The sequence below is a fragment of the Condylura cristata genome, unplaced genomic scaffold, assembly GCF_000260355.1.
Source record: "Condylura cristata isolate star-nosed mole 26May11 unplaced genomic scaffold, ConCri1.0 scaffold00036, whole genome shotgun sequence".
In the NCBI taxonomy this organism is placed as follows: domain Eukaryota; kingdom Metazoa; phylum Chordata; class Mammalia; order Eulipotyphla; family Talpidae; genus Condylura; species Condylura cristata.
In genome coordinates this window covers 4,576,170-4,599,754 of record NW_004567137.1, presented here as the reverse complement: position 1 = coordinate 4,599,754, position 23,585 = coordinate 4,576,170, and the positions used below count along the sequence as shown (strand labels likewise).

General features: G+C 43.1%; 1 protein-coding gene across 1 annotated transcript in view; it reads right to left on the bottom strand.

Annotated features, from left to right (window-relative positions):
• The window catches only part of BCAT1 (branched chain amino-acid transaminase 1, cytosolic), an 83,107-nt gene extending 65,886 nt beyond the window's left edge, over window positions 1-17,221 (bottom strand). Inside the window, exon 1 of the mRNA XM_012732897.1 lies at window positions 17,161-17,221. Within this exon, the coding sequence (XP_012588351.1) occupies window positions 17,161-17,166 (6 nt within the window). The 5' untranslated portion in view covers window positions 17,167-17,221. The remainder of the gene's footprint in view (window positions 1-17,160) is intronic.
• Window positions 17,222-23,585: the final 6,364 nt, after the last annotated feature.

Genomic DNA, 23,585 nt, shown 5'->3' with positions numbered 1-23,585 from the left:
AAAAAAAAAACACAGAGCAAGAACAGAAAACAGATACCAATATGAACCCAGTTGTGCTAGGCATGAAAGAAAAGTTTTTAATGGGGTACTTTGTTCAGGCTCCCTGTCATAGATATAGTGAACCTTAATTACTAAAACTGCCTTTATATTTAAAAGTTATTTTCCTACCTCACCTAGCTTCCACGCATTTCTTGATAGACATTGAAATATACTTTGAAACTTTTTCTGAACTTTATGAAGCCAAGAGTACTAAGCTCATTACTAGATTGTTTTGAGTGCTAGCTCTGCAGTCTAGTAGCTAAATGACCTTGGGCAAATCTCCTAATGCCTTTAACCTTGTATTATTAATTCTCCAAACCTCAGCCGCCTGCCCCATGGAGGTCAGAAAAAACTGGAAACCACAGCATTTTGTAAATCAGAGAACAGCTTGTCACAGGCGTTCCAATATACACTGAGTTGTTCCAACATAAGGTTATTAATTGAGAGGGGGTCCTTTGATGCAACAGTGAGGCACCCTCTCTGGAGTGACCTTGCCAGATGCAATACTTTGCATTCCTGCGCTAGTTACTTAACTTTTCTGTGCCTCAGCTTCTCCATGTGTGAAGTGCTGCTAGTAAGAGAGTTTTCATGAGGACTAAATGAAATAACTCACATTAAGTCTGTGTTGGCTTGCAACTTGTGTCGGGTTACATCAGCAACTCCACTGATAAAGAAAAGGAGCTGTGGAGCAGGCTGCATAGTGCAGGATGCTGCTACAGAGCAAGAAACTGGCCTTTATCTTGGTAGAATTATCATACGGCATCAGTTGGAAGGGGGAGGAGGAAAAAAGGAAAAGGGGAAGGGTGCTGTCATCTAAATATGGGGCGCTGTGAATCTGCCCTCCAGGCACTTCTCATCTGCTTGATGACTCCTCCTTATAGTAATTGAGACCAAGCCCTGGTTCCTCTGCCAGAGCTTCAAGTGTTATCAACAATGCTTCTGGGATTCCAAGCCAGACATCAGTCAACAGCCCCTGGGTGTTCCCTTCATACCTCCATACCTCATGATATACATACACCCTCTCAGGGTGATCCAGCATTGTGCTCTTGACTGATTTGAAAGGCATCTGGTAGAGTTGGGCTCCTGTTACCAGGTGGTTCTGACCTTGCTTTCAGAATACAGAACTGTAGGTAACAAAATGGTGGCCAAACACGCTGTTGAGAACCCGCAGACCCACAGTTTGTCATCCTACAGCAAAGTTTCAGAGTGAGTTTAAATGTAAGGGATCTCAATGTTTTAATTAATTTTGTTGTTTAATTAATTGAAAGAGCATTTACCTGGTAATACTAGGTAAATTTCCCATAAGCCTCTTTATCCTACATGAAGCTCATGACTGTCCATCATCTACATAGAGCTTCCCCTTGGGCTGACATATCCACCCTCTCCCCTTTCCTGTGGTCATGGTCTAAAAGTTTATTTTTGGTTTTTTAGTTTGTTTGGTATATCTGTTTACCACATGAGTGAAATCATGTGGTGTTTGTTTTTTCCACCTGACATCTCCTTAAGCACCATCCCCTCTAGGTCCATTCATGTTGAGAAAACTGGCATCTGTGAAACTTGAATTATTCATCCCTTTAGGAAAGCCAAAGCATCTATAGGAGCTTTCTCTCTCCTGTGGCATGACTTCCTCAGGCCTGACTGACAGCTGAAAGGTAGCACTGTGCCCTGTGACACCTCCACCCCAGATGTCAGCCCCTCGCATGGGACTAAGAGGTTCCCAATTTTGCACTGAGGCTCCCGCCATGTTTGAATTTGATGTGGTGTTCAAGAGACTTAAAACTCACTTTCCCCAAAATTCCATTTGATTTATTGTTCTACTTATAAAATTTGATACAGAACCTCTTACTAACAATGATGGCATGTAAGTTAGCCCAACCCATGACAGTGTCAATTTACCAAACAGATCTGTTAAAGAATTTTTAATAGACACATTTTGCCACAGATGTCTTTTAAATAACAATTCACTGGTACATTTGAGCATGATGAGTCCACAAAATAGAAGCATATATGATTTTACAAATAATGTGATTGCTGTTATATAAACATTGGGCATTTCTCCCAATCAGCCCAATTTCTGCCATAGACAAAGATGATAAGAGTTTGAACATATGTGTGTTTACATATGATTACATGTATGATTACATGTGATAGCCACAGTGATTCCAGCTACTTTAAAACATCAGAGTAATACCCTGCACTTGGTCATTAATTACATCTGATCCAGTAAAATAGCAAAATGACAAATCTAAACTTCAATGCATCATCCTAATGCAGTTCTTTCAAGGAGGCAGCAATATAATGAAGTAAGGATTAGACATAGGAAGTTGGGTGAAAGATAAGGTAAAAAAGACTAGTGATAAATAACTTGGGGAGGGGTATAGTATGACGATTATTAAGGAGTTTGTATGCCCATCATTTAGTCTATGGGCAATGGGAGACCTTTGTGGGCACTAGATTGAAGGTATTGTATGAGATAGTATTTTTCCAACAATTTATTTTGGAGGTGTTGGAGTAGAGGGAACTGGGAGAGGGGAATCTGAATAGAAGCTTACATCAGTGTACTGGAGCCAGTCCCAAAATAGAAGAGCAGACAATGGGCCTCTCCCTAGTGGTGCAATATACTTTGGTTTAAAGCACAGCACTATGAACCTGTCCACAGCCACTTCAGTGCGAGTTTGATCCCCCAGCCAGGTAGCTGACCCATATGGCATGGCAGACCTCTCCAGTCCTGTCCGTTGCCCTCCCCCCCCCCCACAGCAGTGTATTTCAGCAGATCTGCCTGTTCTGCTTCTCACTGTCTCTGGTGAATCCTCTCACCCCGGGCACCTCTGGCCTTCATCCCAGTTCTTGTATGCATAAATAAATAAATATATTTTTTTAAAGATTTATTTATTCATATAGAACTGGGGTACAGGCCAGAGATGCGGAGGGTGAGAGGATTCACCAGAGACAGAGTGGGGAGCAGAACAGGCAGATGGACGAAGTACACTGCTGAGGGGAGCAGCGGGCGGGTCAGGAGAGGTCTGCCTCGCCATGTGGATCTCCTCCAGGGCAGGCGGGAATCGAACTCATGTGGAAGTGGCTTAAGCTTCTTAATGCAGTGCTTTAACCCGCTGCACCACCAGGGAGGGCCATAAATAAATATTTTTTAAAAATTTAAAAAGCAGACAATGAATGGTAGGAATTTAGCACTCGTCAATATGAGTACTGACTTGATGGCAGACCAGAGAGCAAAGATCCATAGTCACACTAAAGCTTCCATCCTCTCCCTCCATCAGATTTTAAGTAAGCTTTCCTAGGGCTGTTGTGAAGGACAGACAGTTCTTTCAATACCAGGCTTCTAAACCTGGGGCCACAGAGCCAAGCCCATGTGGCCAGGAACTGAGAGTGGTGATTTATACTTCATTGTCAAGGCAACTTTCTGCAGTGTCCAGGCTTGTTACATACCAGCTGGGGTGCATTCTCAGGCCTGGGGGGTGGGGGGGGCTCAGGATCAGAAGCAACACCATGTAGCTGCAGCTTCTTGCATCGTTTCGTTTAACAAGATACTTGACAACTTTCCCTCCACCTCCAGGTAGCCAAAGGCCAAACTTTGTAAGAAGAGTAGCTGTAAGGGTGCAAGACTGATGATTCACCCTGGGTACATTTTGTTTTAATAGCTTCCATTCGTCACCCCGTTAATCCCTCCATGACCCCCCTCACCTCTGTAACTTTCTGCAGTCTGCTTACACTAAGGTGCAGCCAAATGCAGGAAGAAAAGACAAGGAAAGGAGAATAGTCCTCCTCTGCTCAGGCCACTCTAACGAAACACCACAAACTGCGCAGCATTTAAACCTCAGGATTTGGAGCTGGGAGCGCAGTATTGGGGTTCCAGCATGGCTGGGGGAGCTCTGCTTTGGGACCAAGGATCCTCATGGTGGCCTCACATCATGACTGAAAGAGATGTTGTATAAAGCACTGCTCCTACAGGTCCTACCTCCTGGTGCCATCACCTTTAGAGGTAGAAAATGTGCATCTCGCAGGGATGTTGTCACACCATTGCAAATCTCCCCAAAGATTTCATACTTGTTAGGTGATGAACATCTTTCTTTCTCTCTCTCTCTCTCTCTCTCTCTCTCTCTCTCTCTCTCTCTCACACACACACACACACACACACACACACACACACACAATGGTGTTCATCTCAACAATTAGCTACTTCTTCAAGAAGACATTTGCTCCAAGGGCCACCTTCCTCTGGAGTCTAGCCCGATTGATCTGCGGCAGATTGTAGACTTGGGAATACAAGTCAAATCATCAGAATTCCCAGTCTTTTTAGAATCTCTTTCTCCATCTGGAAATGCTGGTGTTGTGATGTATTACATTTCTAAGATTGTATTAGTACAGTCTTGTTTTTAAGTATTCAAAAAGTTGTGGAGTTGGCTTTCAGATTCATTGAGCTGACTCCTTAACATGAGTCTCAGTCCATTTTTGTCTTACTGGCTTTGTTTCTCTGGGAAACCCTGCCTTATGCAGTAGATTTGGAAATCCTATAAATAAAAAATTTTAGAGATATATAAATATCCTTGTCTGTATAGAAACACACAGAATCTATACTGTATAAATAGTTACAAATATGTTACTTATATTTATACACATAGATAATTTTCTCACTTATCTGTAAAATGTGGGATGGAACTATCAAAAGCCACCTATCAAAAGCTCCAAAACATCTTTCAAACCTAAATTTTTCTTTATTCCCTTGGTCAAATTTTTATCTAAAACAACAGACATTTGTTTTAAGCTGTTTGATGATGATGAAATGACCAGAAATCCAGTTATCGGGAAAAAAGAGAAGAAACAAGAAATCTGTCCAGACAATCTAAGACATCAGAATAGAATAAGTAAAAACACTGTTAGCTACCATTACAAGACTTGCTTGGGATTCCAGATGAATGTGGTAGGCAGAACACAGAAGCCTTTCTTTGCCAATGTCCAGAAACTCACTGAAACAACTGGACTAAAGACTAATCCACAAGACAAGAGATGAACATCAAGATCACAGTCATGAGTGGCCACACATTTGGGAAAGCAGAAAGCTGAGAGTGGAGAAATCACTAATCTTAGAGGAGAAAGAGTGGAAAACAGAGGAAGAAGGTGCTATTGATTAAAAAAGCCCATCTTCCGGCCCTCCCTGGTGGCGCAGCGGGTTAAAGCGCAGCACTGAGAGGCTAAAGCCGCTTCCGCATCAGTTCGATCCCCGCCTGCCTGAGGAGACCACATGGCGCGGCAGACCTCTCCTGACCCGCCCGCTGCTCCCCTCAGCAGTGTACTTCGTCCATCTGCCTGTTCTGCTCCCCACTCTGTCTCTGGTGAAGCCTCTCGCCGCCCCTGCACCTCTGGCCTGTACCCCAGTTCTGTATGCACAAATAAATAAATCTTAAAAAAAAAAAAGCCCATCTTCCTTCCCCCCAAAAATCCCAGGAAGATTTGGAAGACAGGGGCATTCAAAGGTGACCAGCAAGGCCATTCTGGAATCATTTGTTGATTGGCATTGACCCAGGAGGGTAAACTCAGGAAGAACTTCACTTCTACATCCCTTCCCAACCTCTCTTTTGAATCTCCACCTCTGTCTGAAGATGATCAAGCCAGCCCTATTGTGTTTCTAGTCCGTGTGTCAGTGCACTTTTGTCTTTAAGGATTTCAGAACCAGTGTAGGCTGCCATGAAAGGTGGCCCATATTGGAAACATTCTCTCTGCAGAGACCCCAGAGCCCAGCACCATAGAATGGGACCCCCATCTTCTGTCCACTCTCCACTGCTGCTTCTGGAACCACGCCGTGAATGACTACAAAGGGCAATAGCGTATTTGCCCGGGACCTAAATAATCCAGCCTCAGCTCCACCCACAATGGCAAAAGCTCAAATGCTGGCTTTGTTTAGCCTCAGGTGGGCATTCATGGATTCTTCACAAACTCTTCTTTGTGGGTGTGTGAAAAATGTCCACCAGAGATGCCCCCTCTGTGATCCCCCTACTGTGGCCTGGGCCCCCTCAGCAGTCCGGCTACCTCACCCCAGCCTACTTAGACAGGGGCCTGCGGGCAATTTCAGCACAGGTGTGTTCTCCAAGTCCACACAACTTCTGAGATGAAGACCCCTATTTTGACTCCCCTGCCAGCCTGACAGTCCTCGGGTGGATGGGGGAATCAGACTCCTGTGTACCCTCCCCCACACTCCTAAGAGAGCGCTAGTTCAGTGCTCTTAAGAAATCTCCAGCATCCACTTCAGACCCTGTCAAAGGGACACACATCACCTCTGGACTTGGTGGGGAGCACCGTACTAGAGACATGGACGATCACTGTCTCCTCTATAGGGCAAAGAAGGGGAACCCCAAATGCCTTTTCCTGGGACCACTGCCCAACCCCCAATCATAGTCCTTGTTTTCTCTGCCTGCTCAATCATTGCTCCTCTCTTAAAAAATAAATTACAGCTGGTAAGGAGCTAAAAGTTTCAGGGCTAGTTATGCCATCCTTGAATGTTCTTTGGATGCATCAAACAGCCTGCTTGGAATGTGGACATACATGTCCCTCTGTGCTCGGCCCTGGAGTCTCCACAGAGCCGAAGTGCCTGGTCCCATCCTGTCTCAGCCCCACACAGCTAAGGTCTGTAAACCTGAACCTGTGGTCTCCACCCCTTCCTAAGTCCTGCAGGGCACAGTAGGCTCATTCACTGGAGAAAGGAGCAGCAGGAGCTCCCTAAGCAGGGGACACCTATGGGCTCCCCTTCTGATTCTCAGGTCTTAACCCAAATCTCATCTCTCTTTACAGCTTCCCTGACCATCTGGTGGGAATTAGCCCTGGCTTCCCCTTACCTGTGTCACTATAACTTCATTTCTTCTTATTTTCTTCCTATTTCATCACTAGTTAGATTAATTTGCTTGCTACATGAGTAACCTGAATATTCTGTGCTACTTATTCCAGACCAGGCACTCTTGTAAGAGCTCTAGGTTGTGAATCGGTCCAGGAGTTGGCCCCCAAGGGCTCCGGTTCTTGTCACCAGGAGTAAAGAATTTAATATGGAGAACAGAGTTAGACAGAAAGAACTTTACTGCCAGATGAGGACAGGAAAGCTCTCTGAACAGAGAGAGGTCCTGGGGGGAAGGGGCAGGGAAGGGACTAGAGACTAGAAGCAGGAGTTGATATGGGTATGGTGAGCGAGAGGAGGGGGTCTGGATGTTGGGTTTCTCCCAGTTGTTATTTATTAGTTGGTTGAGGCCTGGGGTCTCCCAGGTTATGGGCCCACTGGGTGTCTCAGGTTACTTGGTCTGTTTTCGGTGGCATCAGCCCATTGCCTCCCCATGATGTGTGTTTTCTGATCAGTTTTCACTAGGTTGGGATACCCTCATTCCAACTGATTATTCTTTATTCAGTTTGATAAATGGGCTTGGGGCACCCTGACCCTAACTGACTGCTTGTAGCCATTTCCTCACTTCCTCATTTCGTAATTTTGCTGGATGATTCTTCACAGTAAGCAGCTTGCCTATAAGGCCATAAATGAGAAAAGGAAGAAATTAAAAGAGGGAAATTCCAAAGGACAGAGTAAAACATTAATAGCAATATTAAAAAAAAAAACAAAATACAAAATATTTAAATACACTTCAACGTGCAGATTCAGGGCTCTCCTGTGCAAAGAACTAACTTTCTGTTGTGGAAAATATCTAAATACTTTTTTCTACTTTTCTTCATGAATAGTATTATATATTTTTTTCAATGATCAGGTTTACTGGAAAGTCAGAGCGCATGCTGCTATTCTAAAAAATGATCACATACCAGTTTACTAAGAGTTGGTTTCTTATCTCAACATTGGGAAAATGAAACTGAACTGACAACCAGTTAATTCTTGTAGCAAAACTCCCAGGCTTGTGCTCTAAGGACTTTTCATTTAATCCTTACAGCATAAGTGAGGTAGATGCGATTAATAACTACCACTTGATAAGCAAGAAAGTAGCAACACAGTTAAATAACTTCCAGGAGGGGCCCTCCCTGGTGGCACAGCAGGTTAAAGCACAGCACTAAGAAGCTAAAGCCACGTCAACATGAGTTCGAACCCCACCCACCCGGGAGGTGATCCACATGGCGAGGCAGACCTCTCCTGACCTGCCCCCTGCGTCGAACTGCCTGTTCTGTTTGCCTCTGTCTCTGGTGAATCCTCTCGCCGCCCCTGCACCTCTGGCCTGTACCCCAGTTCTGTATGCACAAATAAATCTTAAAAAAAAAATCTTCCAGTAGGTTCCTGCCTAGGAGCAAAAGCTGGGGTTCCACACCTGCAGTCCTATCCCAGTGCTGCCCCAGCAGTGAGAAGAAAGCCTGTTTTTCATCTTCCTAGCCTCAAGGCTGACCAGTGCCTGATACCTACAGAATGAGTTTTCTCCAAATGTCTATTCAATGAGTGAGTTACAACCATCAGAGGAATCCCCCTTTAGAGAAGGCAAAGAAGGGGATGAACATATGTCCCCTGTGCTATCAGTGGTGTCACTGAACCCTATCTTAGATTCATCTCAGATATATCTACCTTTAGGCTGCTCAGTTCTTTTAGTTTTAGAAACAATTGAGATACCTGTCTTCTTCACAGGCTGTAGTTTCTTTTGTGGGTCCCCAGCATTGTCTTCCTGATTGTGTGGTGGCTGTACTAGCACTCATCCACTACCCAGTGAGGGAGGAGCCCCTCTCTCCGATGTATGTCCTGGATGACATGGGAATGGTAGTGATTGTTCCTGTGCATCCAATGTGTTGTCTAAAGGACATGGAGAGGTGAGATGGGCTGGCGTGGGCAAGAACAGGAAGCCAAAGAGTCTCCTTCCTGGATTGAGTCCACATAGGATTCCAGCACTTAAACAAGCGAGGGGAAAAAAAAATGATCTGTTCCCAAGAGAGAAGATTAACCCAGAGTGGCTTAAAGGATCAGAGAGTTTAGATAGCCAGGACGGAGATCTACAGGTGCGAAGCCAGGATTTTTATTGGTAGACTCCAAGGACCAATGCAAAGCTCCAACAAAATCAACCTCTTCCTCTGTGTGTTCCCATACCACTTGCATCCACTAGTTCACGCACCATCACCAACTGCTTGCATCCCGGCATCCCCTACTCAGGCTATGAGCAGCTCGCCTTAGCTTTCTCACCAGAAAGAGATTTCTAAGGGGAACCTCCTAAGCTCAGCATCTTGGATCATCTGGAGTCCGAGAATTTCCCAGATCTCAAGTACAGGTTCCTTTTTTGCTTATCAGTTTTTCTCCTCAATGGGTCTCTCTCCTCTTGCATTTTACTATAATCAGCAAGAAGACACCAAGCTCTGCCTTCCATATTTTCCGGGGAAATTTCCACTAAGGTTCATCATTTACAAATGCTGTTTTCCATGTTTTCTGTGTAACCAAGATCCCTGTTTCTCTGGTCTCCATGAAGATGCTCCTTAATTCTATCTAAGCCCCCACCAGCAGAACTTTTAACATTCATACGTTGATAATAATGATGCATGCCTGCAATTTATGTTATAATGCGATGCTACCTTAATAAAAAGAATAAATTTTAAAAATCCCCTTTCTTCCAAGGGTCTATGATCATGTAGCTATTCTGTCAGATACATTTATTTTCTCTACTATGCTCTCACTTGCTGTGAGCCCTCATTATCACCTTGAATGCCCATATTTCCCTCCCAATAGTTGTTTCAAAGCAAGGTTTGTCCTATCAGATGTCTCTGAATCCCTGGATCCACTGCCTAACTCAAAATCAAGCCCATCTTATTAGATATCAGTCACAGCATCACTCCATTCCCATGTACCAAAATTAATACTTGTTTCCTGATGCTACTTTTGAAAAGTACCACTAAGTTCACAACTTCAAATAATCAAAACATTACCTTCCAGATTTGGAAATCAGAGGTCCTAGGTTGCCAAGCAGGGCTGCTTTCCTTCTAGAAATTCTAAAATAAGAATCTACTTCCTTGGCTTTTAGAAGTTGCCTGTATTTTTCTTCTCTCATGGGCCCCAGCTCTATCTTCAGAGCCAGGGGTTAGCATCTTCAATTCTCAGCCCACCCACGTCCATCTCCACCCTCACCTCCATTGGTTCTGAAAATGGCATTGGGCAGGGGAAGGAGACAAGCCTTGCTTTGGCTTTGCATCTGGATAGAAAAATGAGCAACCTCTCCTTCAGAGGATGGTAGGGAAATGACCTCACATAAGGCCAGAAGGAACAGGAATCATTTCAGGAAGGTGAAGGGAACATGTTCAAGGTAACTTGCAAATTACTGTGGACAAATTTGAGTAGGAGGTGGAGTAAGGAACTGAGTCAACAGAGAAAACACAGAGCATTGAAAGAGCATGAAGGTGAAGGAGGGCGTTGTGGAGGTGTGACATGGGAAATTTAACTGGTTGCCAATGTTGTTAGTTCCAGTAGTTCCTTCCCTGGAGGATGCTGGGTGCCCAGTCTCTCTATTTTTTACTACTGATCTGGAAGGGAGGCTAAACATGCTTTTCTTGGTGGTAAACGAATGAATGAATGAATCTTGGCCCAAAAGCCTGCGTTGGGCAAAAGTAGACTGTGTCTGTACCCAAAAATACTACTGTTTTTGTTCCTCAACCTTCTACTGTCCTACTCAAACGTCATCTCCATTGTAAAGCCCTCCTGATTTCTCGGACTAATCTTTTTCATGCATTACTGTATCTTGTGCAGACACCTCTTACAGCACTATCATACTTTATTGCACTATCTTTCATGCATCTCTTGCCCTGAATAGGGCAATTTCTCAAAAGGAAAGATCAAGCTTGAATTGTTTGCATTTGCCTACTGCCTAGCACAAAGTCTGGGAGTCTAGTGTCTGTGGTTAGAGCTACGTGTGTGATGAGATGAAACTAGAATCAGTCTTTTTTATCAGTCATTACTATACTATCTAAACGTTTGGTCTGAAGAAGTGTTGTGTGCTTTCAGTAGTTACTGTCGCTTGGTGTGCACATGATATGTATTGCTCTGACTCAGTAGATCCTTTTCAGTTAAATCCTGTCATTTAGAAATGTTGGCAAGATAGACATCCTTGATCTTAATTTAACTTAATTTAGCACTCTAGCTTTTCTTGGTAATGGTTCTAGAGTCAAGCTAGTTTCACTATCAAGCTTGACTTTTTTTATTTTCCATTTCTTTTTTTATTTTCAATTCTGTAAATCATGTTTTATATGCAGTCTATAAACACATACAGTGAAAAGGCTCATGGAGATTTTCCTCTTATCTGTATAGAAAAAGCTTATTCATGCTTCCCTCTGTTCATTTTGTTTTTACCTCATTATTTTTTACATATGATGAATATGGGGATGACTCAATTTTTTGTTATCACAAACAACACAGCAATAAACATGCTTGCTCATATTTTATCTCGCACATTACAAGTATGTACAAGATACTTCTAAGTAAACTAATATTAATGTTGAATCATTAAATCTCTCTCGAAGTTAACCTAGTTAACCTTTGGTGGCTTCAAATGACTCCTCAGCTTCCAAATCTTCCCTCGAAAGAGCTATTCTAGGGCCCTCCCTGGTGGCATATCCGGGTAGGATGCAGCATTGCGAGCGAGCTGCAGCCACTTCAGTGAGAATTCTGTCTCAGGCCTCAGGTGATCTACATGGTGCGATAGACCTCTCCTGACCCACCCACTGCTCCCCTCAGCAGTGTACCTCGAGGATCAGCCTGTTCTGCTCCCCACTCTGTTTCTGGTGATCCTCTCACCATCCTGCACCTCTGGCTTGCACTCCAGTTCAGTTTTCATAAATAATCATTTAAAAAGAAAGAGAAAAGTATAAACCTTATTGACATCTCATACTACATAGCCACCCAATGAATGCCATGACTAACAGAATATTTGCTCTAATGCTACTGAACAAAGTGTCAGTTTAGTTAATAACATTGTGCTTTAAAACCAAATAATGACTACATATGATATTTTAAAAACAAGCATAACGGCTGATGGCAAACTGCCAGCTTAGCCCAGCATAGGTGTTGATGTGTGTAACTGTAGGAAAAGGGAACTGAGTTAATTACCAGAAACTTTTAAACAGTGAACTAATATATGAGGTGGCAGAACTGTCCACAGAAGATTTCAGAAATCTTTATTCTTGAGATATTTAAGTGGAATAGAATTGAAAACTGGAAAGTAACCTCAAAAGAACAATCCTTCTTTGGCAGAAGTAAAATCCTAAAATGACCTAATAGCTTTTTTCTTTGAAAATTCCAGTATCCAGTGAACACTGCCTCTAAGTGCCTCTTTGGTTGGATTTGTTTCTCAGTGTATGAATTAATTAGACTGCTTAAGAACAGCACTGTTTGCAGCAACAGCAACAACAACAACAAAAATGTTAAATAGTATTGGAATTGGCTATTGTTTCCAGAGACTTGGTTCCATATTCCAAGTCAGTTCCTCAGAGTATGACAGAGAATACATTCCCTTTGCATCCTGCCTCTGTGAAAGCTTGGTGACATGGCATCCAGGCATTGCTGTTTTACATTTCCTAGTACTCAGAACTTATTGTGAGATAGCACCTTTCAGTATGGATTTTCAAAAAAAGATTTATTATCTAGTACAGTTTTATCAATGAAGACCTGTAAAAAAAAAAAGTCAGGTATTTAAGGTGAGTTTAGCAGTAGGCACTAAGACACAAATACTGGTCTGTGTGGTGCTTTTTATAATGTCCCTTCTTTTTGGAGTTGATTAAAGCTTTGACACCAAACAAATCCAGATGTGGAGGAATGGACCATAATTCAAAGCCCGGAGGTGTCTGATCTACACCAGGCTGACCTTGCCAGTACACAGGACGTTGAGCAACACAGAAACCACACAGTCCTGGCAATGCACTGGCTTCCTCCATGCGGAATGGATGCCTCGACTTTAACTCATCCTTTCATCTTCAGAGAAACATTTATGGGGATTTCTGATCCCTGAGCTAGTGTCTAGTCCTAAAATCAAAATAGTAAAAACTTTGAAGGAGAATCAGCTAAAATGTAAGCGTCTTTGGCAAAGTCAGCTGCTACTGCATTGCGGAAATGCTAAGACCAGGGGAGGTGAACATCCTAGGCCTCACACCTGGACCATGTTGGGAACTTTGCTGGTCATGTAAGAGACATCAGCATTTGGCCTAGAACATCCCAACAGATGCTCTTTCTGCCTAGATATAGAAGGACTCAGCAAAACCTTAAATTCTCTAATGATTTACTAAGTGAAATAACATGCACAGTCAAAATGCCAAACATTTCTCAATTAAGGGATACTTTTAAAGGCTCTTAAATGTTTAGATATGCATATCCAGATAAAAAAATGAATAGTTCTTTGGTAATAGTTTTTTTTCCTATTAATGGAACTGTTTGAATTTCACAAGTATTTCAAACACAAAGAATCACATGTTTAGGTGTAACTTCTTCAGCATTTCCTCCATGTTTTCATCTCTTCCCACTTTCTCCTCTACCTCACTTTTCTGTTGTATTTTTGGAAAATAATTATCCTTTTCTTTAATCCTTGGTCTCTCCCATTATTCATAGAAAAAAAGAAAAGTATTTTACAAAAAGCTTTTCCCATAAAAAAGACATGGCCTTGATCACAAAAGAGATTTGTGTGACTTGCTTTGCTGTGTCAACAAATGTTCTAAATGTAAAGTTGTGTTCAGGCCACAAGTACTCAATTTCAAGAGGTAATACCATCACGCAGCTTACCCTGAGTATACTAGCATCAGAGGCTTCCTGGAACCCCGCGGTTACTGCAAAGTGACCCCCCTCAGCTTTGCTTTCCTCACTGAAGCTGGGAATCACATACTCAATCTTACCATAAAAAATGTTTGTGGTTGTGTTTGTGAATGCAAGCATCCAAAGGCTGAATTTTGAAACACTTGGAAAATGTTGAGTTACACTCACATTGTGTTTCAATTGACTGATAAAGAATCCACAAGTGGTCTCAGTTGACTAGGCACTAACATGTGTCACCAAATGGGCTGTGGAGTCTCATCAAGGTCCTTGAGGAAGAATGTTTACCAAGTGTTATGTTAACTGTTCAGAGTGAGTGCTGACTGTTAGGGAAATAAGTTACAATACAGACTGCCCGCACTAACAACTGTAAAATGGGCAGATGGCCAGGACTGAGAGGAGCTAAGAGAATTTGGGGAGCTGAAGAAGCTGAGACAAGGACAGTGATTTTAAACAATACAGGAACAGAGGAACAAAATAGCTCCCAGGAAAATAAAAGTATTTTACTGAAATGGTGCTGAGCTAGCCACCACCTAGAGAGAAAGATCAGGTTACAGGATAATTAGAGAACAGAAAAACAAACACTAGGAAACTTCCCGACCACCTGCCCAGCACCTAATCAATAGTCTGGCACATTGGAGGACAGGAAGTCTGAGCCTACAGTCACAGACAGGGCTGGAATAAGGCTGGAGTAAAGCAGCGTCCTCCCATGGCCCCCTAGTGCTGACAGTTCTTTCCCCTTGCTTCAAATCCACACTTGCTTACTGTCACATTTGGTGTGGTGGCTGTTATTCTTCAACAGGTGTACACACCCAGACCCATCCGCATCCTAATAGTATCCTGCACAGAAAGAATGATCATATCACATAAGAAGAAGATGCATAGGATAACGATGTCTATCATGGAAAGTGCTAGATTTCACTCTGATGTGGTAACCAGATCCCGTCGGGCACAGTCCACTGGGTTTCCCTAGGATGGCAACAATTATTTAGAGAAATTGTGGCTGCCAATACCCAAGGGGAAAGGGAATAGAGAAGTCTCCAGTGACACCTTCCTATCCACACTAAAAAGTCAAAGAAGCAGACATCCTGAAACTTCAAAAGACACATCCAACCCAAAAGTTCAAGATGGCCACAGCTTAGAAACAATTCTTTATTGATGTATAGAAAATAGTTAACCCATAAACCCAAACTACTAATAGTTTATAACACTGCTATTAACTTTCCCACTATTCAATTCTGCTGAGGAAAAGTCCTCAGGACAGAATCTAAAATGAATGAATACATTTGGAAACACCACTCCAGAAGGAGACCTCAATTTGGTTTTAGTTCTCAATACAAAGATAAAAATCAAATGACTGTTTTCAACTTTCTTTCCTAAGGTTTTAAATATATTTCAAATAATTAGGCCTGATGGGTTTCAATGAGCTGACCAACAAAAGAAATTCTCACATACAAATGGAAATTTTTCCAACTTACGTTTCTTTTTCTATTTCTCAAGTTATACAACCCAGAAACTCATTCAATGAAATATTGGCCAAAATTAAATTCTAGCCCTTTCTACCTCCCTTTTGCTTTTTTCTTACTTTTATTAAAACTACGTAACTAGCTGTGCATCTCTGAGCCTTATCTGAGGGGATACATCTAGGATCAGTGCGCCCCCCCCCTCTCCACACCCTCCCCTGACACACACAACAATCTTGTGCCATACAGCTCGTCATGCCCCCTCCTTCCTTCTCTTAACCAGAGCCACTGGCAATGAATTCCACATAGTGGTCTCTATCCTTTCAGATACAGGTCCCTTTTCAATCTCCATGGTCACTCAATATCATAGAATATGTACTTACCATTTTGTTCCTCATGCAATTCAATGTATATGCTATTTTTTTTATTTTACTGTCCATTCCATATGTATCCATCTTAAAATACAATATAAACTATTAAAGCAAGACCATGTCTGGGGAAATTTGCTGAGGACAGAGCCTGTCATGGTACTTTGTGCAAATAACATTTTCAAAAAGGTCATGATAGCAGGACGTAGGTGAGATCAAAACTATGTGAAACAATTTCTTTCCTGTTCTTAGCAAAATATCAGAAAACAGAAACAAGATTTTGTGACGATGTCCTCTAGCATCCTGTGCATAGAAGTACCTTATAAGTCTGGGGTTTTGGGTTTCCACTAAAGCACCTATGAACTTAGAAAAAATAAAAATAAAAATATCCACTAGAATTCCACTTGGGGTAAGGAAAGTAAGAAAGGCAAGACTGTCTAGTCTTGGAATTTTCTCCTTTGACACACTAATAATTGAGTGTACATTTTTAACTGAAATTAAACAGGCAAGAGCAAGCCAGAAATGGAATAACCAATGAAAGAAACAAATGGCTGCCACGTTTTTTATCTAGCATTTGCATGATCTTCTTTTGAATAAAAACGCTGTGTTTCCATTCAGTTCCAGTTTAATCTGAGTGAAGACTTTTGTTTTGGCTAAATGGGTACATTTACATATTATTTCTTGTAAATGAAAGTGTGCTTTGTATGAGATGTGGGATAAGCCCAGTGGAGAGAGGTGCTTCTTTCAAAATGTTAAAACATGATTTGATTTCTCCTAAAAGCTCTGTCTGCAGATGGGCATCTCTTAGTGCCAAGATGTTAGAGGGCAGGGCTAGTTGCACAGCCCTTTAGTTTCCTGTTAACAAAACTGCTCTTGCGGTTTTTTTATATCTCCGTGCAGGTCCTGGGAATGAGAACAGCTCACCCAGCTGGTTTCTTTTGCAGCGAAGGTGACCATCCTTGATTAGCTAAGAATGATTTGGGTAGGAATCGAACCCAGCGGGGGTTTTATGAAAGAACATCCTTAGGCTTTATAGGATTGTAACTCCTGGAAGCTCTCATTTGCACAAGCACAAAATAAAACCAGCCTCCGCATTTAACAGCGAAGGGTAGCGACCCCTTCTTTCCCGCAGGGGTCACCTAGTGCGGCACCTCCCTCCGCAGGAAACCCCAAGCGTGGTACGCACCCCCACCCCCCGCACCCCTTCTCACCCCAGTCCCTATCCCCCACCCCTTCTCCAGAAGCCCCCACCTCTTGTGCATCTTAGAAATTAAGAAAAGCTTCCTCTTCCGCCCTAAACTTCAAGACGGACCGGGAGAGGGAGGTGCGAGCAGCCTTCCTTTTATCTCCATTCACAAATGTAGCGGCGAATAAGTCCCAGCGGACACATCCTGAGCGCCGAGACTAACCCACGAAGATAGAGGATCCAAAACCTGCATGGAACTAGACCCTGGCGGTCCTTCCTCCTTCCCCTACCTGCCACCCGTGCCTTTGAGGACTCGCGACCTCAAGCTACACCCACATTTTTGTAAGCGACAGTTACCTTCATTATTCTGCCCGCCGTGGTCAGTGGAGCTGCGCGCTGGCCCTGTCTGGTGCGCTGCGGGCGCGGGGATCCCGGCTGGAGCTCGCGGAGGCTGCGCGAAGAGAGACTGGGGACGCGCCGGGTGCGGCGACCACACGTGGCAGGCAGCAGTGAAGACCAGCCCTCTGGCAGGGAGATCCGAGATCGCGGGCTCTCGGGCAGATGACATCAGCAGGAAGAGTCTTAAAGCTGTGTTTCCCCCATCCCGCCCCCAGAGGATAGATTCGCGCGGGTGCAAAAGTACTCAGCGGCGCCCAGCCCCCAACACCACTTGCCGCGGGGGAAGGTGGGGAGTCGCCGTGTTTCCAGCAGCCACGACCTGCCACCCGTGAATTTGCGCCTGTGCGCGTGGATCCGCCCGTGGGAACAGTGTCACGAAGGTAGGGATGTCCAAAAGGAGGAGGAAATCGAAGTCCTGATCAGGCCCGCCTTGCCCTGGGGGCTGGCCATAGCACTTCCCACCTTTCCCAAAGTAACTTTCCCGTACACCCTACTCCAAATTGTGCGGTGGATTTCCATCATCTAAAGTCGATCGTATAAAGGCAGTTTTTTAAATGGTGAAGAACATGTGCCCAGACTTGACACGTTTGCTAATCTGTTTCCCAGATCCGTCCCCCAGTCCACGGTCCATACTCAAATACAACCATTTTTGTTAGTTTCTCTTACATCTGGGAAGCAATCTCACCCCTCCGGCATAGGAGTTTGAACATTGCCTGGGAGCCCCTTAGCTCCTATGTGGGACCTCTCCCCACCTTACACAAAAGCTCCGATTTTGCTCCTGTTCCAGCCCAGCTTGCAGGTGTGCCTCCACGCTGAAATTAGTGCTCTTCTAGTTGACCACCTCTCCCCCACCGCCACCCCCTCCCACAAACACACACTTTCTGTCAGTCTGGCAATTGTGATTCTGTAAATCTCCAGGGCAGACTTTGCTATGAAGTTCTGGCTGTGTCCCATAGCAAAACTCACCCGTCATCTCTGTGCTGCTCTGTCCATGCCCTTATTTAATTAAAGGTCTTAATTTTATTTTAACCATTTCTGCCCAGATGTTGTTTCATTGGATTATGAGATTCTTGAAGACAATTCCTTTGTCACATTCATCTCCCAAACCTAGTGGTCCACTTTGGAAGAAAAGGATTGTGTGGGAGTGCTGAACAAATGTTGGCCAGTTAGTGGAATGACCATTGCATTCTTTTGAAGAATCAATGAGTTTTTATTACTTACCAGGCACCAGGCAAGATGCAGGGATAGAGCGGTAAACTTCAAAAATGTTCTTATGCTCATGGAGCCTATTTATTAGTGTGGGAAACAAAATAAACATTAAACCAGGCAGCAAAATGTCCATTAATTGATGAACAGGTCAGTAAGATGTGTTGTGTTGGTACAAGGGGCTGTTATTTGGCTGTTATGAAAAGTAAGTAAATGATGCTGTAATAGGGTGGTCCCCAGGAAAAGGGGAAGTTCCAGGTTCCCTGTCCTACCCAGAAGTAGGGTGGAGCTGAGAAGAAAAAACACAGAGAAGAATCTGAGGAGGAAGGAAGCAGGATGGAGAGCCAGAGGAGACCTGAGGAAGCCACTTAGAGCAGGGAGCATGTGCTGAAGAAACCGTGCTTGTTTCTTGGCCCTCGACAGGTTAAAACAGATGTGGGTGAGAGACTCGAGGGGAGGTTCACTATGGCAGTGTTTATATTGATTTTGATTTTGCTCTTTTCCTCCCAGATTTGTCTGGCTATTTCCGACTCTTTTCCATGGGTCCCGGCCAGAAGGTGCTTTAGCCTTGTGGCGGGCTTTCAGACCTTGCTTTGGACCAATCCCTTTTGGGTTGACTTTTGCCCACGAGGAGATGGGTAGCTTCAGGCGTTTGATTTAGAAATTATATTCTTCGTGTTCGGTATTGTAAACTCACTGTGTTAAAGTTCCTTTTCATTAAAGTCTTACATGTTTTGTCTTGATGCGGCAGATGGCAGAACCTATTTTGAGCAGGCAGGTTTGGGGGTTCAGTGGTGCCCTTCTCCCTGCCCTATAACAATGCCACTCCTGATACAGATTACAACATGAGTAACCTTGAAAATATTACACAAAGTAGAAGAAGCCAATCACCAATCAGTAAACATTTTGTGAATCCATGTATCTGAAATGTCCAAGATAGTAGATCCATTGAAACCACAAATAGATGGCTATGGCCAGTCTAGATGGGGAAGGTTGGGGAGTGGCTGCTAATGGCAGTACAAGGTTTATTTTGGGGGTGTCTAAAGAGGCCTAAAATTAAATTGTGGTGATTGTTGCATAGTTCCAATTGCACTAAAAAAATACTGAATTAATACTCTTTAAGTGAACTGTATAATATGTGGATTGCATCTAAAAGATATAGACATTACTAGAATTGGATGGATGGATGGAAAATAGGTAGGTGGGGGCCTTCCCTGGTGATGCAGCGTGTTAGTGCAACACTCGAGCTAGCCACAGCTGCTTCAGTGCAAGTTGGATCCTCCAGCTGGGAGGTGATCCAAATGGTACAGCAGACCTCTCCTGTCTTGCCGCTGTTCCCCTTGGCAGTTTACTTCGTCAGTCAGCCTGTTCTACTCCCCACTCTGTCTCTGATGATTCCTCTCACTGCCCCTGCACCTCTGGCCTGTACCCCAGTTCTGTATGCATAAAAAAATAGGTAGACAAGTAGGCAAATAGATTAGATAGAGACTAGATAGAGGAATGATTGGATACATAGATAGATCTAAGGATGTTACTTTTTTTTTTTAAAGATTTATTTATTTGTGCATACAGAACTGGAGTACAGGCCAGAGGTGCAGGGGTGGTGAGAAGTTTCACCAGAGACAGAGTAGGGAGCATAACAGACAGACTGACAAGGTACAATGCTGAGGGGAGCAGCGGGTGGGTCAGGAGCAGTCTGCAGGGTCTTGCGGTTCACCTCCAGGGTGGGAATTGAACTCATGCTGAAGTGGCTTTAGCTTCTTAGTGCTGTGTTTAACCCGATGACCACCAGGGAGGGCTGGGATGTTACTTAAAAAAAAAAAAAAATCAGGTAGCTAGTGGTAAATTTTTTAGACGAAATAAAGCTTGATAAGGGGATAGACAGTGACAGGGTGATAAATAAGTACATTCTAAAACATGCCTGGCCATGACGTCTTTATCAGGTAACCTTCCTATGTGGGCGTTATCTTGACATTAGCAATAAGGGAAGAGAGAAGGTGGTATAAAGACAAAGAGTTTGAAGATACGCTAGAAGTAAAATGAAACTAAGAAATTAACAGAAGTAGGAGAATAATCCGGTGTCTCTATCCTTCCATTTCCCTCCACTGTTGAGACAGGATCCTGCACTCACTCATTACTGCATGTAAACTCTCCCAAAGCTGCCCTGGACATCAGGAACGGTTCTTCAACATGAAGTTTGTCTTTTCCATCAAGATTATTGCTCTGCCAGTGGTAGGAACACATTAAAAAAGTCAAAGTTAAGAATACAAAGGAAGCCGATTTTTCCGAGCTTGCTATAGTCCATAGATTTACCTGTAGGCATTGTTTGTTTGTTTTTTGCTGAATTTAAACAAGAAATAGAATTCCAACAGTTCCCAAAACACCAACTTTGAGACTGACCTCAGAGCCACAGGCAACTGAGCACTTTCTTATTAACTAATGCTGTAGTCATGCTGAAAATTATATAGCAACTCTTTGCACAATTTCTCTCCTGAACAATATCAAATCATTTTAAAGGAAGGGGAACTCACAAATTTTCGGGAATTAGGGTCAGTGGGAGGCAGGTGTTAGAAGTCTCTAAAACTGTACCCTATTAACTTGAGGGGGATAAGTCCATTTTTTTCTTTTTTCTCAAAATAAAAATACTACAGTCTTTTTTCTATTTCCTATGAGATCTGTAATAATTATATATTTGTGTAAGTGTGCACACACATACTCCCAAAGTTCAAAATTCAAAAATCATTTGACTATATATGGAAATTTTAGAAATATTCTAGACAATTAGGACTCAATGGATTTATTTTTAACTTTGTTGTACATGTTTTAGAAACTAATCTCCAATAAAATTAGAATTAATATGACAGAGAGTGTTGGTACCCCCATCAAAACTGGGGTAATTCCAACTTGGGCATTCCCTTATGTCAGGGTCTCTTTTAACATCCCAACTTCTGTAGAAGGGTAATTACACAAGGACTTTCTGTTGAACAAGAAAGAGGTAGTAACTTCCAAGTTCAGATGTCTCTAACCCAATAATTTCAGGGTAAACTGTCCTGGATGAAGGGGGGAAAGAATTTATAACTCCTTTGTACTTTCTTCTTTGTGTTATTCCTTACTTAGCTTTGCAAAGGTAAAGTGGTCCTATATCCTATATCCTAAAGTTTAATCCTATAGCCATCTCTAAACTAAGAAAACCAAAGCACTATTTGATAAATAATCATTGATGGTTTGGCAATGGGAAAGCAATGACTTTATTCCAAATTTGAACTTGTGTCCCCAGTTCCACTAATTTGTAATGTATAAGCTTTTCACATGTTACTTAATCTCTCTGAAACTCAGATTGACTTATCCCAAAAATCACAAGTATAAGGAATACTTACCTTAGAGGTGTGCTATGCAAGAGAAACAAGTTAATAATTGTACAGTGCCTGACCTTGAAGGCTACTGCTGCTCCCACACCTCCTATGCATCCCTCATCCCAACATTTTAGCATAAGTATCAGTTACTCATTCCATATCCAATAAGCTGGCCACCTTCTTGAAATTTCCTTCCATGATTCTATAGTTCTTTTTCTTTAATTATGACTGTGCCTCTTCCTTTTATCTTTTATATGTAGGCAAGATCATCATCCTGAGTGAATTTGACCTTGAGCCCCTTTTCTTTTTACTTTTTCTCTCAGTGGTTTCAACTGACACTCCTGGTCTTCTCTCAAATTCTGCCTGTAATTCTCTTCTCCTCTCTGGTATCCAGAACATTATTTCCAAAGATCCCTATCTGATTCACTATTATTTCAAGGCTGATTTGTCCAAATTCAAGTCCACACTTTACCTCTTCAAACTATTTGTCCTTCCATTTTACTTCTCTGCTGTTTTCAGTAACATCCTCCTAGTTATCCAGACTCTAAACATTAATGCAGTTCCTGTCTTCACAGACAGCACTTACAGCAGGAGGGAAAGACCTGTACCACTCTCATCTCATTAGCCTTCCCAGTTCTAGCTTTGTGAGAGGTCAGGTCGTCCTCTCTCTCAGTTCCTGCTCTCTCTGCACTACTTTACCCACTTACACCTTCCCTCTGAGTTACCATTATCCCTGCCTTTAATTTCCCTTACCCCAGTCCTTCCTACACTCAGCTACCAAGTAATCTTCCTACCTCGGTTCTGTTAGGGTGTAATTACTCAGAACAGTACAACTTGGACTCATGTGATCTCCTGTAAGTCAGACAAGAGTAGAGCTGTTGCCTAAGCTCCTGTGACATCTTCCATCATTGCTTTTGTGCCACACTACTCGATATCCAAGCTTCAAGATCCCTTTCAACTTCTACTGCCCCTTGTAATGATCTTTCGTGAAGTGTCCTTGCTATAAACCGGTGGTTCTCAACTAAGAGTGATTTTGTGTCCCTTAGAGGACATTTGGCAAATGTCTGAAGACGTTTTTTATTTGTTTGATTTTAAAACACCTGGGGAGGTGGGGAGATTTGCTGCTGGCAGCTAGAGGGTGGAGGCCAGAGGTGTTGCAGACATCTTATGTGCACAACAACCCCCCACAACAAAGAATTATCAGGCCTACAGTCAGCAGTACCAAAATTGAGAACCTCAGCTTTTGTCTTGTTCCCATAATTACTGGGTTGTAATTAGCCACCCCTCTCTAGGAAAGTCTGAGAAGAGTTGAGAACTAGTATCTTCCCAAGAACCACAGGTTAATCTAGTGACAGACTGAGGCTTCTCAGTCCCATTCAAGTGTCCTCTTCTACCTGGGAGCAGCTCTTCAAACACCATTCTCCCTCATGGTTCCAGCCTGTCTTCAACTTTTTTCGCATTTATATCAAATGCTCTTCCTGGGTGAATTCATCTACGTTTTGGCTGATCCTGTTACCCATCTCCAAGAAACTATATTCCTCCCTTTCTTCTAACAAACTTGTGTTTTGTTCTAGGATGGGGACACAAAATATGCCTCGTCAAGGGGACGAGTACTGATTACTCTAAGGCAATAATGACAATCTCAGTTTACTCTGCAGTACACTCTCTTGAACAAGGGTGGGCCAGTGGGTCAAATTCTGGCCTTTGAGGCCTGGAAGGATGCCATCTCAGGGGCTTCAAAGAAGGATCTTACCTGCAGAAAGGGGCCGGGGGAGGGTCTAGCAGGGAGACAGGCTGGTACCAACTGCTCTTCTGGTTTTAAGT